We start from the raw sequence: 13,307 nt of genomic DNA on the forward strand, positions 1-13,307 counted from the left end.
TTTGAGCTCTACAGACAAAGAGGAGTTAAAGACCTATTGGTTCCTCTGTTTGCAAACAGCAATTAAGCTGAAATAAAGGGCTATAAATTATGATGACCTTGGAAGTGACTCTTCATTTGTGGGATAGAAATGTGATGATGTGAAAATACCATTAATAGTAATAATATGAAAAAATATTAGTAAGTTTTTCAGGAGCCACCAAGTGAAGTGTAAATTGCTTTCTGCTTGGTATCAGATTGTCATGTGAGGTACTGCAGCATGGAAATGTTCAGTCTTGTTAAAACTCAGATGACCTAAAAATAATGCTTCACCTCTGTCCATTTTGTCATCTTGGCTGGCAGATGTGATTCTTCTAGATTTAATCAGCATTTTGTAATGAATTGTGCTGAAAATACAGCCTGCTGGTTTTCCCTCATTGGCCTGTAATATGCATAGGGAAGGGTGGCTTTATTTGCTGGTGGTCTTAAATATCTACAGCCACAAAAGGCAGGCTTGGAGCTGATTAGCAGCACCCCCTCTCTAAAATGGAATTTGTATGTTTATGCCTTCTCAACTAGTTTTCTAAAGACACCTAAGACCACCAGTACAAATGTTCAGATGGCAGTTCTGTAGACCAGAGATTTTCCTTATTTCACGAGGCAGTTGTATCATCATTGAGTGCAGTGTTGCCATGCTATTTCATGAACCTCCTTCTGGTGAGAAAACAGTGAATTCAACCTTTGACCCTGGCTGCTTTTCCTCTCAAAGATGTCATGTAACAGCCACCGAAAATGTGTTGCTTTTGTACTAGTTGTATGTTTGCTAGAAATACAGGAGAGAGCAGACAGGTACTAGGTTAGTGCGGGATACTGAGTTCTCCATACGGCTGATCTGTGGCCTTGAAGTGCAGAGCTTCAGGTCCTGCACACAGTTCTGTTTCCCTGGTTCCCAAGGGCATGCTGAGGAGGCTGTTTATGGTCACTGGAAAGCCTTAGGTGCAAGGTGACCATGAGGTTCTGCCCAGTCCCTGCCTATCCATGTGTATGCAATGGGTGACACTGCATCTCATTGTGATAGAAGAGGAAAAAATCCCCCTCAGGCTCTTTTGCCTTATCTTCCCTTTTCCACTAACAGTGGAAGCTGGGGAGGGGACTCTCAGCCTGTACTTTATTGAATTACTTGTCAGTGATATTTTAACTAAGGTGAGGAGTTGCCTTCTCAATGTTTGCCATGTTTAGCATAGTTCTGTACGGCTCTTTGCCTTTCAGTAGCTCCTGGCCAGCAGGCACCAGCAGCATAGACAGCCTTGGGTTTAGTATTTGTTGTTCTGTCTTCCTTTAATTTGATGCTATCTGACTGCAAAGACAGTTTTGCAGTTCTTCTGCAGTTATGGCAGGTCAGCATTTCCTAACAGTATCCACAGTGAGTGGTAGGGGGAGAATACAACTGAAATCCACCTTCCAGCTTCTCTGAGTTTGACAAGAAGATTCAGAAGGCCCAAAGCAAGAAGTCCTTTTTCCCTCTGTTTTAATCTGTGCTGTGGATTTGTGCTCCACTTTGTGCTGTGGAGGCCTGCTTTGGTGTTCATCTGTCATTCATCATGCCCCAAGGGGAAGCTCACAGGGTGGCTGCCTCCAGATGGACCTGCCAAATAATCCTGGCTGCTCAGCAGGGTACCACCTTCTGTGGAGTGACAAGGGCCTAAGGAGATGAAGAGGGAAAGCAGCAGGAGTCTGTCCCAGGAGGTGGAGATGCAAGTCCTTTTCTCTGGATAAATCGTCCTTCAAGGGGAAGTGCAGGTACAGCTGCACCATGAAGCAGATGTTGGGATTGTGGTGTCAGCTGAAGCACTGCTCTTTTTAAGGTCAGTTCTAACTGCTAGCAGAGCCCAAAGGTGCATGTAGCTGTCAGTTTTTGTTTCAAAATTAATTCTGTTTTAATAAGTTGGAGAAATTCTTTGTCTAGCTAAGTCCAGAAATAACAGATGTTATTTGCCAGCCATCAGCAAACACTGAAGCTGTGGGTATGACCCCTGTCCGTGTCCTGCTGTGAAATCTATCTGCCTTCAGCATTAGGTTGCCCCAGAGAGTGGTGTTTTCTGTAACAAGATCTGAAGTGTAAGTTCCACTCACTTCTGCCATGCAAGAGCCCTGTTCCATCACAGTAAGGGAGTTTTCGTGTGGTTGCTTGTGTTCTTCATTTTATTTTGGAGGGCATTTAAGCTGAGAAGTTCTAACTTTCTGAATGTTCAGTTGATGAGGCTGGCAAAAGCCTATCTCTGTTTTCTTTAAGCATTTGATCCTTCATCATCCATGCAGGTGGAAGTGCTGTTACTGATTTTGGGTGACAATAGGATGGAAGAGATATGGCATGAGGTTGACATCTTGTCAAGCTGCTGTGGACACCAGATTTTGATTGAAATTAAAGAGGTCCTGCAGGTACTGGGATAATTTGTTGTGGTCAGAAACAAGTCAGCCTTTTTGGTTTTTTTCCCAAGTGTCTACAGCACTGTAGATTGTCACCTTCTGGATGATCACAGCATCACAGGATGTTAGGGGTTGGAAGGCACCTCCAAAGATCATTGGGTCCAACCTCCCTGCCAGGGCAGGACCATAGAATCTATTACAGGTTGCACAGGAATGTATCCAGATGGGTCTTGAAAGTTTCCAGAGAAGGAGACTCCACAACCTCTCTGGGCAGCCTGTTCCAGTGCTCTGTGACCCTTGCAGTGAAGAAGTTCCTCCTTGTATTGAGGTGGAACCTCCTGTGCTGTGCTCGATACCCATTAGCTCTCATGATTATCAGTGATAAGCTGCACATAGCAATGGTATTCTCACCAGGTGTCAGTAAGGTCTCGCACTCATCCAGCATTTCTAAAGAGAGCATTAACACTTTACAGTTGAATGTGAGAGCAGGAATATTCCATAAGGACAGCCTCTGCTGAGTGGCAGAAGTCCAGTGGAGATTCTCCCTTGGGTTTCTGTATAGCATGTTTTAACCTAGAGCATTCTGTGAGGGTTAGTGACTTTATAGACCTCATCTGTCCACCATTGCTCCTTCCTCTTGAGTTGCTCCAGCTGGTTATTGGTGCTCAGCACAGCTGCACAGTGATCAGATCATGGAGCTGGACTTCCCAGTCTGAGGAATCTGCCAGACTTTCTAGCCCAAGAGTAGGGTGATTGTGAACAGCACTGCAAAGCAGCCTGGGTACAAGGTAGGCTGATGGGGCCAATGCTACTGCATGCTGCTGACTGCTGAGAATTCTATATTGCTCATGGAACTACTGGCATTGCTTCCATCAATAGAGATTAATGAATCATCTCAGTAGTGTGGGAGGACTGGAGAAATTCAGGGAAGTGGCTGCACTTCAGTACTGTATCTGTATGGAGGGATGTTGTGCACTCAACAGGCTGGGAGAAGCAAATAGTGTCTAACTGTTATGTGAGACTGAACTTCTTCATGTCCTTGTGTGAAGATCTCTCCCTGTGCACTTCATTCTGTGGAACAGTCACAATTTAAGCCTACACTGAGCACAAGTGTAAATCTTGTTGTATGTCACAGTGAGGAACCATTTCCCCCCAAGTCCAGCAGCAAAGCAGAAATGAGGAGAAAGAATAACAGAAAAACATCCATTACTTCTGGAGGAGATCTGTTGTACCAATGAAGAGTTTGTGCACTTACAAGAAATTAGTTAGGGTGTGGCTCTGAAGAAAGATTTACAACTGATTATTTAAATGGTTTGATTGTTGGATCTGCATGAGATGACTGCTCTGCTGTAAGTGGTTTGAGTCATGCTGCACTTAGCAGAGATCTCAGGGACATCCCACTGAACTGACACCTCAGCTGACATAGGGAGCATTTCATATTGTATCAGAGAGGATGGCCTCAATTCACCTTGATTGCAGGTGGAGGTCAAGAACCTTTTGAGGTGGGCACCTGAATGAACATAGCTGGTATCCTTTCTGACTTGTTCTTGTAGCTTGCTTAATGTATCAGAGTCATCCTTTTCAGCTGGTCTAAGCCAAGAGATTGAGAATGGAGTTTGCGAGTAAGGCTGCATGTCTCTGTGATGCTCTCATCTTGGCATAGTCAGTGCACATTGATACAGCTGTGTGAGAAGATAGCAGTGGTAGCATGAGTTGACATCTGTTCTGTGACTGGTAGCATCTGTTTGATGACTAGCTAAAGGATTTCAGATGGTAGAGTTGTCAGTCTGACACCTTTGATGAGCACAAAAATAAATCTGTGCTACCAAGAATGGCTTCTGGTTTATTTTTCTCCCCCTGTTTTTGACTTGCTTGACTTATTGTGTCCTTGCTGATCACTATGACCAAGGCTAATGCATTATAAACTCTGAGATGTGAAGCAAGTTGATGCTATTTCTTGCACAACAGATGTTTCTGATCAGCAAAGGATCTTGTCACTCATTTTCTAAGCTATTTAATTTGTCTGTTCCATGGCACACCAGCCACCTCCTGTCTTGTGACTGATGAGCCCAAGTCCTACTTCACTTCAGGATCAGTTCCTTTAATCTTACAGAGTTATTAGATTATTTTTTTTTTTCTGTGCCAGAGTGAGGAAAGTGGAAAAAGAAAATTGCTTCCTTGTGTATGGTGTTCCCAACACTGCATCCCCATGAAAAGTGGCAAAGGCCCTGTTTCAGAAGTCAAACACAAGCACTGCATTTTGGGAGACCTGTGAAGCACACTGTGGACAGTTTTTGAAGAAAGAGCAGTTTAGCCCTGAGATTGCTTCTGTAGCTGTTGTAAGGCTCAGAGGTAGGGGTAAGCAGCACATGATCCAGCAGATTCCTGTAATGCAACTTAGCAAGGTGGAAAAATTGCTATGTTCTTAGGAAAAGTTGTTTGCTGTGGATCCAGCTCTCTGCTCCCTAACCATGCAAGCTTTCCAAGATGAGTCATTCCTGGGGATTTTTCTCCTCTGTGTGGTTTGATAAAAGTACATTGTGCTGCTCCGGTTTTGTAGTGATGGATGGGTGCTGCTGAGGAGGTAGATTCTGCAGTTGTTCTGCAGGTGATTTCCCAGTTATTAGTCTAGCACAAGGCAGTCATCTTGCCTACACACAGCTCCTGACTCTACCACCTCACTAGTCTGGTGCACCCAGCACTGGGCAGGCATTGCTGCCCGTAGAGGAGGCTGCAGGCAGTTCCTCATCTGCCTGCCCACTTTTGTCAAAGACTTGGTGGCAAGCACAGAGACAAGGCAAGGTGGCTTCTGTTGTGTGTGTGACTAGCCCTGCACAGAACCAGCTGTTGATGGTGCCCAAGCAGCAGTGTCCATAGCCATGGCTCGCAATCCTGATCAAACTGCACATGAGGAGCTCATTGCTGTCTGTTGCTGGCAGAGACAAAACACTGATGTGGCCTCTTCTCCATTTGGCAGGTGGACAGGACAGAAGTGATTCGGACCTGTATAAATCCTGTCTTCTCCAAGCTCTTCACCGTGGACTTCTATTTTGAAGAGGTGCAGCGGTTGCGGTTTGAGGTCCACGACATCAGCAGCAATCACAATGGGCTGAAGGAAGCAGATTTTCTTGGTGGCATGGAGTGCACTCTTGGACAAGTAGGTACCGCTGCCATGCTTCCACCCACTGCTCATCATTCCTTATGTCCCCAGAATGTCCCACCTGGCTGAGTGACTGATGGGTCAGGTTTGTCAGTGTGCCAGGGCTTTGAACAGGATAATTGAGAGCTTCTGCTGCTCTGATTTACTGCTGCAGTGCAGCTTTAAGTCAGTCAATGCCATAGGAAATAGCACCAGGTGACTCTTCTGATCTCCATCTGTAGTTCAGTGGAGAGAAACAAACAGTTCCACCTGTTGGTTTATTCCACCTGAGACATCCATCATGGACTAGGATAAATTGCCCTCAGGAGATACCTGTCTTTCCACATCAGTTATTGAAACACTCCAGACAGCAGAATTAGAGTACATCCCTAACTTTTTAGATGACTAAACAAAAGGATTCACATCTAGGGGCTGTCAGAGCCAGGTCTGCAGTGAGTTAATTCCTATATTGCTGACTGGTAGCACACCACGGTGTTCCAGGAATCACAGTTTGTCTCCAACTGGCAGACTGCTGGTTCTGTAGGGTCTCATAACACAGATTTCATTTCTGTTGATGATGGCAATGCCAATGATGGCTTTGGTTTCACTGAGCTGAGTGTGCACTTGCCCTCCATTCTGTGGCAATGCCTGTGGTGAGCCAAGCAGTGCTCCTCTATGGGTTATCCTTTGCAGCTTGTAACCTCAATACAGGCACTTGGCACAGGAAGTGCTGCAGAGCTTTTCTTTCCTATTTTCTCACCTTTTGTGGTTGCTCCCTCAGCTCCATCACACACAATCTTTTATTCATTTTTTTTCTCCTAAAGCCACTGGGCCAACCATGCTGAAAGAGGAAGAGTCCTCTCAGCAAGAGAATTCATACAGACTGTATCTCTTCTCAGCTGAAAGCTCCATGTGAAGATATTGTTCTTTAGGATATTTACAATGCACTATAAAGTCTTTTCTTTTTGGCAGACTTCTTGTGACCTGAATGGAAGAAAATAAGCTGTGTTATAACACCAAAGAGAATGAGAACTGGAGAAAAAAGTCTATTATAATGTTCTTCTCCCTTAATTGGCTTGAAAATGAAGGGAGGGAGGTATGCCATTGCTGCTGCCTGTAGAATAGACATCTCTATATTGATTTAATCTCTGCAAATAGCACACAGCTGGCTTGCTTGCAGTGCAGTTTTAATGGTAACCAACTAAAAATGGTGACAGTGTGGAATCTCTTCACAGTAATGCAGCCTTGAGGACTCTGATCTCACACACACAGTGAAAGAGTGGTGGGGGCCTCTGGAGATCTCCTAGTCCAATTTGCCTGCTGAAGCAGGTTCTCCTAGAGCAGGCTGCAAATTTTTTCCTGCCTGGAAGCTTTCAAGTATTACTTAGAGGTTTTATATTTCCCATACACACACTTGTATTACAAATCAGATTGAAAGTCTTCCTTCTCATTAATGGATATTAGTGTTGTGTGTGCTTTTATTAATATAAGCCATTCCAGGATTCTGCCCTTGAAAATGCTGACCGATGATGAGTTCAGTTTCAGCCATTCCAAATTGCCTTGCTTTTGAATTGGAGAAAGGTTAAAAGAGCCTTAATTGCACCCGAATTAATTAAATTGGCCTCATCTGTATGAGAATGTTTGTCTAATGGGCTGCTGACTGCTGCTCTGGTGCAGAAGACAGCGCTGGTGTTTTCGAGATGTTTGAATTCCTGAACCTCATCAGATGTCTGTATGCCTCCTTAGGTATCTAAATGCATGTAAATATTCGGCCTTTGCTCTCCTCCAAGTGAAGCTGCTCGGTTCATTATTGGCATGAATCATGAGCTTTATTAGATGTGAAAGTCATTTCCTGCCGGGGCTGACCCACAGCAGGAGCACATCGCTGCAGCTCTTTCTGACTTACCTAACAATTCACAGTCCTTGGTTGTGCTCAGCAAGCTCTTGGGTTACCACTGCAGCAGCATCTTGGAAGCTGTAGGCGTTCCTGTTCTGGGTGCATTTTGCCAGTTAAAGTGAATGGAATTTCCTGTCCAGTTTGTATTGCTTTGTTTTTGCATGTACTGTTATGTTTTTGCAGTATGAATTTCTCTGGCAGTCTTCAGAAAAGCAATTTAAAGTTTAGTTTGCTGTTATAATGAGCTGCTGTTGTGACTAATTATAAGGAGGATGCCACACTACATACTAATTAAATTCAAAGACCTTTTATGCTATTGATAAGCTATTTCCTGTAATAACATTATTACTTCTTGTGACAGGGATATCTTTTCTTCTCAGCGTTCTGTAATTCAGCTGTAAATAGGCTGTAAGATGACCAGTGCTGTAGGGAGCAAAAGAAATCCTGAAGAGTAGTGAGTATGGTACAGAGTATCACCTGTGTGGAGAAGAGGATTACAGGAGTAAAACCTGTATGGAGAGGAGGATTGTAGTAGTAAAACTGGCTCTACCGAGAATTCTGGGAGCAATTAAAGTGAAGGAAACTTCCTTAATTAAGGACACATACATCTGAACTTGTTCTCCTGTAGGCAGTTCCTGGTACCTGTGAAGGGGTGAACTCCTCCCCCAGGTCCCTTTTTCCATGACAGCAGAGTAAGGTCGCTGGCACCTACCCACTGCCTGGTGTCTATGATGTTCAAGTGTAGCATACATCTCTGACTACCTGCCATGCTTCATGGAATTTGTTTGATGGGCTCAAAAGTGTTGAGGGGATAGAAAGCAAGACAGACACAGGCACATCAGAGTTACACAAATCTTGCTTTGTTATAAAACAGGGTAAAGGTGTATCTGTGAGGAAGGAGAGAGAGTTCCACAGCTTGAGGAAGAGCTACCTTGGTTCTGCTGCCCTTGCTTTAGTGGTTCATTGACTAACGTAGGTGAAATGTCAGTAGGCTGTCATTGTATCTGTGGGTACAGCATTTGAGCACATTACAGGCAGAGCTCACTGCTATTTTAATGTATAAGTTTCATGATACGTTTGGCAAATGTTATGCCCCGAGCTAGATGTTGCCCAAGTCATTTTAGTGGAAGCAAGTCACTAGAGAAAAACCACACAGCTTGCTGATCCCAGAGGAAATGTGCAGTCTGACTGTCAGGCCTCTGGCCCAGAATTGCACCTTGCAAAACTGAGTCAAGGCTGTTGGAAGAACCTGGACCAGCCCCAGCTGTCAGTGTATCAGGACTCTCGGTATGATGTAGTGTTTGCCTGCTCCTGCCAACGCTGCATGATGAGGTTAAAGAGCCACGGTGACATCTGCTCCTTACTTTCATTTATAAGCACTGGGAGTCCTGTGTAAAGTAATGAAAGTTATTCCCATGTTTGGCTAAGGAAGGACCACAGAGAGAAATACATTTTAAAAGGTTCTTAAACAAGCCAGGTAAAATAGGTCATTATATTTAACAGCTCATCTTACACAGTGCTGATTAGTCACAACTCAGAGAGCAAACCTTCATCAGAGTCAGACTGCTGGGCAGTGCACGGTGCACAGCTGGGGAGGGTGCCTCAGTGCTTTGATCCCAACTGATGCATCTGCTCATATTTTTAAAACAAGAACAAAACAAAAAAAAGCAAAGCACCTTTTATATACTTTAAGTTGGATATTAGATCAAATGGCAACACGTGAATCCAGATTTAATTACAGCATTTGTTCAGATCTGGCTTTCACCTCTTTGGGCTTGTATGTAACAAGGAAAATTCAGATACCAGTCCCCATGTTACCTTGTGGAGCTGATATCCTTTGGCAACACAGAGCAGAAATCTAGCTGAGGTGGTGCTCTGCTGAGATGATAGACAGAGGTAATTTCATATGCTTGTCCTCTCTCTCTGAAACAGAGCAGTGGCTTTGTCAGGCTGTTCCCACCTCTTGCAAACATACACAGTGTGTGTGTTTCATTGGACATAGGGCTGGGGGAGACTTTATTTGCAGCTGTGGCTGCAAATAAACTTCACTTTGCTTCACTTCTCAAGTTCTTAGCTTCACCTCTTAAGCCTCTGAGATTTCTGTGTCCATTTGCTCACTTACAGGTCATACTTCTCATGAAATGTTCATGAGGTTAACGAGCTCTAGAAATAGAATGAGGGCTGCATGGGATTCTCCTGTCTGCATTCTAGAAAGGAGAGGTTGACTTTCTGCACTTCTTCACAAACACCTTTTTCTCTACAGTTTTAAATGGCACATGTTTGAAGCAGGAGTCAAGCCAGACTCCTGACAAATGAAAGACCTGTAGTTAATGATCTTCTTGCGAGTGATTCAGCGCTCTCTAACTCTGGACTTAGGCCCTTGAGTTATCCATGTTTTGGACTTGCTGTCTGGCAATCAGGTCAGCAAATGCTTGTTATGATAATGTTCAGAAGATTTACCCTGCTACATAATAAATATGGAGACATACTATTACACTGCTACGTAACAAATAACTTGATGGCATCTCTTTCAGAAACGGTGCTTTTAACCAATAGGAGCATGAACAAAAAGGGCAATTTACTGCTAAGCAAAAGAGATTCCTTGCAGTCATAATCTGCAGATCTTAAACTGCTAATTACAGTTTGAGGCAACAATGCTGGCACATTGTTGCCAGATGGAAGATTAATTTCACTGGCCACTTAATTAATAACTAATAAATGATTGCACCCAGATAGACATATTTGCATATGCCGAACACTTAGTGTGTCATGGAGATGCTGGCAGCTTAGAGAGTGAGTCTTGTTAATCCCATCTCCTAATAGGTATGTCAGAACAAATGATCCTCTCTGGAGCTGTGCCACCTGCATGGGAGCCCCTGAGCTCAGTACCACAGATTGCAGTGGAAGAGCTTTCAAGGTTGTGAGTGTACCTTGGGGAATGGGAGAGGTCCTGCAGATAAAGGGCCTGGCTGCCCAGCTACCATAATTCATTGTCTGGTTGGTTGTTAGGGAAATGGAATAATTATCAAGATGGGAAATAACATCTTTGTGAGCATCACTCTGGTAACATTTGTTTGAGGTGCATTTATAGGCTGCTCAGTTGACAAGTTCAGATACAGTGGAGGTCTGGTACCTGCTATGCAAAGGAGCCAATTTTGGAACTAAAGCTATGAGAGAGTTTGCTTTCTTCTGCCCTGAGCTTAGAGTTGATGGTATTTTGAAATGAAATTAATTCCTTCTCTTTGATATGGGCTGGAATTTCCTGTCAAAATATGTGGGTTTGGAGGCATCTTTATAGATTTGCTATGTACAGCTCCCCTTTACTGTCCGAGAAATCCATTTCAAACTTAGTTCTGTCCTACCATCACCATTGTGGCAATAATTGAGGAGAATAGGAGATGTGGTTTCTACTCTTCTGCTCAACTCAGTGAGTTGTGTTCTTCCCATTCTGCTTGATTCCTCTGTCCTTCCACCACATCCTGTCTGCAGAATTCTTGGGAACCCTTTATTGTGATCTTGCAGTGCTAACTCTGATCAGGGATGAGGACACCACCTCGATACATGACGAAAGGCAACATAAAAGTGCAATCACCATAAGCCACATTCTTCCCCTGGTTTCTGATGTTTTTCCCTTTGTTTTGTTGTGGTACAGATTGTTTCTCAGAGGAAACTCTCCAAGTCCTTACTCAAGCATGGGAACACAGCAGGGAAGTCATCTATAACAGTAAGTCACTCTTAAATATGCAATACAGAAGCCACAATTTTCACTACTCCTACTTTTAAATTAAATTGGCAGCATAAAAGTCATGCTGGCCAATTACTTGTAGTTGCAAGTCTGTTGTAGCTGTAGGTTATAACCCAGCTGCAGGCTTAGCTGTGCTAGAATACAGTTACAGACTGGGTAGTTAACAGCCCCACATGTATCTGGAAATCAGTGAATTACCTCTCTTTAGTCTTTCATTGCTGGCTGCTTTGGGAGTTCAGGCTTGCCTGTGCTCAACCCAGATGCTTGTGACGTTTGCAGCTTGGCAGTAAGACAAAGACTATAATAAAATATTCTGCTTTGGGAATCTCTGCTGCTTTGCTCATGGAATAGGGAGGGATTTTTTTTTCCTTGATGTGCAATTAGCTGGATTAGTTTCTTTTGCCTTGATTGTTTGAATTTTTCTGCCTTCATCCACAAAGAAAGACAGCAGACTGGCAAATAATGCCCAGGGGATTTTCTTAGATATATTCATTGGTGCTTGACTGGGATGGGATTTGTTTAAATGCATGAGGTCATGCAAGAGATTTGGGTTGGAAAGGAATTCCCTGTTTATCTGACTGCATAGAAACAGGAGAGAGTTTTGTGCCCTGAATAATTTGGTGGTGTTTGCCTTCTGGGATTATCTGGGTATGCTTCACCCCTGTGGTGTTCTGGACCCTGTCCAGTCTTGTGCAAATGCAAATGCTCTTGTTCAGGTAAAATCATGAGACTTGTTTGTTGAGTGTTCTGGCAAAAAACCAGTGCTCAGTGATACACAGGAGATGAGAGAAAGTGAGTGAGTAGGCCCTGCTGTCCTATCACTGGGGGATAGCCATGAAATATGACCCTTAGGTACTTGCTTTGGCTTCTGAACAGTTGACTTCACTGGAATGGCAGAAAACTGAACTTGGATTAAAATCATTGTGTAAAAAGTCTGATGTCTCAACCAGAGCAAGTCAAATGGATTTTTTATCATCATTTTTGGACCCAGGTACTTACTGGTTTCCTAACTTGTTCAGTCCACTGAATTCAGTTTTTCATAGGTTTTTGGAATTTCCTATCTCAGGATGTTTTGCTGGAGTGTTGTTAGTCCTTTGGGTGATGCCCTATCGATGTGTGCTGAGACCTGAGTGCAGACTCAAGCTCTGTGTGGGTATTCTGCACAAGGAGGTGCCATAGCTCACTGCTGTGAGGTGGCACAGGCAGAAAAGCTGCCATTCATTTAATTAATTTCTAATTAACATCAACATTTAATTACTGATTCAGGCATTGAGAAACAAATATGGCAAACAAACTCTTAGGAAAACCACTTTTCCTCCCCCATTCCTAAGCACAACTTCAGTCTGACACCTCTCCTGCACCCTTCACAGCCTCCACTGCCTTTGCCTTCATGCTCAGTCCCTGTGGTGAGGTGGTGAAGGGCACAGGTCGGGGCAGAGCATCAAGATTTCTGCTTTGTTGCTCTTTGTTTCTTAGCCATTTTTACTGCTCTGTCATGGGCTTACGCATGAGGCACAGTGCCTCTGAATCACAGAATCACCAAGGTTGGAAGGGACCTCAAAGATCAAGTCCAACCTGTCACCACAGACCTCATGACTAAACCATGGCACCAAGTGCCACGTCCAATCCAGGGACTGTGACTCCACCACCTCCCTGGGCAGCACATTCCAATGGCTAACGACTCGCTCGGTGAAGAACTTTCTCCTCACCTCAAGCCTAAACCTCCCCTGGTGCAACTTGAGACTGTGTCCTCTTGCTCTGGTGCTGGCTGCCTGGGAGAAGAGACCAACCCCCTCCTGGCTACAACCTCCCTTCAGGCAGTTGTAGACAGCAATAAGGTCTCCTCTAAGCCTCCCCTTTTCCAGGCTAAACAATCCCAGCTCCCTCAGCCTTTCCTCACAGGGCTTGTGCTTGAGGCCTCTCCCCAGCCTTGTTGCCCTACTCTAGACATATTCAAGTGTCTCAATATCCTTCTTAAATTGAGGGGCCCAGAACTGGACACAGTACTCAAGGTGTGACCTAACCAGTGCTGAGTACAGGGACACAATGACTTCCCTGCTTCTGCTGGCCACACTGTTCTTGGTGCATGCCAGGATGGCATTGGTCTTCTTGGCCACCTGG

At 44.2% G+C, this 13,307-nt stretch overlaps 1 protein-coding gene across 1 annotated transcript in view; it reads left to right on the forward strand.

The window, feature by feature from the left end:
- Positions 1 to 13,307, forward strand: part of CPNE4 (copine 4) — a 148,966-nt gene that overhangs the window by 62,283 nt on the left and 73,376 nt on the right. Inside the window, exons 3-4 of the mRNA XM_054160928.1 lie at positions 5,383 to 5,562; positions 11,094 to 11,165. Of these exons, the coding sequence (XP_054016903.1) occupies positions 5,383 to 5,562; positions 11,094 to 11,165 (252 nt within the window). The remainder of the gene's footprint in view (positions 1 to 5,382; positions 5,563 to 11,093; positions 11,166 to 13,307) is intronic.

Source organism: Dryobates pubescens, chromosome 4, assembly GCF_014839835.1.
Source record: "Dryobates pubescens isolate bDryPub1 chromosome 4, bDryPub1.pri, whole genome shotgun sequence".
NCBI classification, from domain to species: domain Eukaryota; kingdom Metazoa; phylum Chordata; class Aves; order Piciformes; family Picidae; genus Dryobates; species Dryobates pubescens.